At 53.3% G+C, this 2,427-nt stretch overlaps 1 protein-coding gene across 1 annotated transcript; it reads right to left on the bottom strand.

The window, feature by feature from the left end:
* Window positions 1-585: 585 nt before the first annotated feature.
* On the bottom strand, window positions 586-2,185 carry SP7 (Sp7 transcription factor). The gene is given in 2 exon segments (XM_053374391.1): window positions 586-2,098; window positions 2,100-2,185. Coding segments are annotated over 2 exon segments (1,224 nt in total). The 5' UTR covers window positions 2,157-2,185; the 3' UTR covers window positions 586-931.
* Between the last annotated feature and the right edge of the window lie 242 nt (window positions 2,186-2,427).

The raw sequence follows: 2,427 nt of genomic DNA, 5'->3' as shown, positions 1-2,427 counted from the left end.
TTTAATGGCAAAGCTCCCATTACCTGTACAAACCCCCAACCAATGGCTCCCAATTGCATATAAAAGGGCTTCAAATTTATTCATGCTCCACCAGTCAGTTCTATTTCCCATTAGTCCCACTGTCAACTGCATGTCCAGACTCGGAGATGGCTTCTGTACCTTTAAGAGTGTCACCAGTTATGGCTTTTCTTATCAGTGCTGCAGTGTACCTGAAAAGCCGCCTCTAGTGGAATTTGCCCTAGCTTGCCATTCTTAAAGGAACAGCAGCCCCTTCCGAATCTGGACCTATAAAGCCTATTTGCCATGTCCTGAGCTATAGATCGCGCTTGCCTCTTTAAGAGCTCTGGACCAGGGGTATGTTCTGTGGAGACAGGTATTCCACCTTAGTCTCAAAGCTGCTCCAGACCTCTCACTGTCTTCTTCTCTCCACCTGCTGCAAGACTGCTGCTCACTGCACAAAGTTAGAGGAGGTGATTCAAACTGAATCCTCAGTGGGTTACGCTAGACAAAAGGTGATTCCTATACATACCCTGAGAAAAACCCACTTTATTGGGGTTGCTAGTTTGCTAGTTTGCTAATTGCTAGTTGGCCAACTCAGCATGGCACGACTTCAGATTTCTTGTCCATTCCCTTGAGTGACCATGCCGAGACCAAGGCAGGGACGCGCTTTGGTTGTAACCATCCAGAGGATGACCGGAGACTTAGCTTCAAGATTTTGGCTCGGATATTTGTGTCTTTGGCCACAAAGTCGTGGACCTTCAGGGGTCTCTCAGCGAAGTTCGTTTGGGGGGTTGGAGGGGAAGCGAAGTTTGGCACGAGGTTTGCGTCTGTGCTTTCCCCCGGGGAATAAATTATTTCGCTCAGAGGCGTTAAAAAAGGGTGTCGGTGGTGTGACGCAACAAAGGTGGAGCAAGCACTCAGCACCAGCGACCTAGATCTCCAGCAGGTTGCTCTGCTCTGGGCTGGTGGCGTCTTTCTCGTCTCCAGGGAGGCCGTCCTGCAAGGCGGCACTGGGAGAACCGGCCACTGCGGCCACCTCTTCCTGTTCTGCTTCGCCCTCGGGGGGCTTCCCTACCCCCATCTCGTTGTGGGTCTTCTGGTGCTTGCTGAGGTGGTCGCTACGGGTGAAGCGCTTGTTGCATAGCAAGCAGGTGAACTTCTTCTCCCGGGTGTGGGTGCGGACGTGGCGCTCCAGCTCGTCCGAGCGGGTGAAGCGCTTGCCGCAGAAGAGCCAGTTGCAGACGAAGGGGCGCTCCCCGGTGTGCCACCGCAGGTGGGCCTTGAGGTGCGAGGCCTTCCCGTAGACCTTCCCGCAGCCCGGGATGTGGCAGCTGTGGATGGGCTTCTTCCGCAGGCTGGCTGCCGAGGCCCCGAGCCTCTCCAGCTCTTGGCAGTTGGGGCAGTCGCAGGTCGACCGGCCTGCTGTACTCCCAAAGGAGCCGCCTCTTCCGGACTTCAGTCCGATCCCACCTTCCATCAGGGAGTTGTTGGCCACCGGCTTGGGTTTGTACATCTCTTGGGGCAGCACATGTTGACCTGAAGGGAGAAGGTGCGACGAGGAAGTGATGCCCACAGCCGGGTATGGAGCAGGGTTTAAGGTGGTGAATTCAGAAGTGTAACTGGGCAGCTGGGGGCTGATGGGAGCCTGGCTAGGCATGGTCTGCAAGGAGCTCTGAAGTCCATCTGACTGCGGCTGGGAGCTCAGCCAGTTGCTGTTGGAGTGCATGTCCCACCAGGAAGCCGTGGGGTTGCTAGAGGTGGTGGAGATGCCCGGGTGGATGCCAGCTTTGTACCAGGAGCCATAAGGGTGTGCCATGTCCAAAGAGGTGTAGACACTGGGGAGGCAGTCGGAGGAAGGGTGCCCCTTGGATACCAGCAGGGAAGATGGGTCTTGAGATGTTGGGGAGGCTGGGAAGGAATGGGAGAACGGGCTGTAATCATTGCTGTAAGTGGTGGAAGCTTGAGGGCTTGCTGAAGGAGACAGGAGTCCATTCCCGTTAGGGAAAGTGGCCGTATAGGAATCTCCCATGCCGTCTGCGCTCCAGATTTTTGGAGGAGAAGGCTCCACACCCAGAAGATAAAGTTTCTTCCCTAAGCTTTTCCTCCGCTTTTCCCAACAGGGTCAAATCCAGTTTGTGGCAAGTGTCCGTCAACATTCCCAGGGAGCTGGAGCCATTGGAAGCTTCTTCCTAGACGTGGGAAGGGGGTGGGGAAGAGAGAAAAAGAAAGCAAAAATCTTTGGCAAAGGGAAATTGAATATATAGTTTGTGATTACTGTTTGGGATTACTGTACTGTGTTTTTATTTTGTAGCTTTATGCTGTGAACCACCCTGGGATCTTCGAAGGAAGAGCAGTATACACGTATTTAATGAAATAAATAAATTAAACAAATTACTATTCAGCATGATGTCTGAACTTCGGCTTGTG

The sequence above is a fragment of the Podarcis raffonei genome, chromosome 2, assembly GCF_027172205.1.
Source record: "Podarcis raffonei isolate rPodRaf1 chromosome 2, rPodRaf1.pri, whole genome shotgun sequence".
NCBI classification, from domain to species: domain Eukaryota; kingdom Metazoa; phylum Chordata; class Lepidosauria; order Squamata; family Lacertidae; genus Podarcis; species Podarcis raffonei.
The sequence above is the reverse complement of the archived record's forward strand: the minus strand, read 5'-3'. Positions and strand labels throughout refer to the sequence as shown.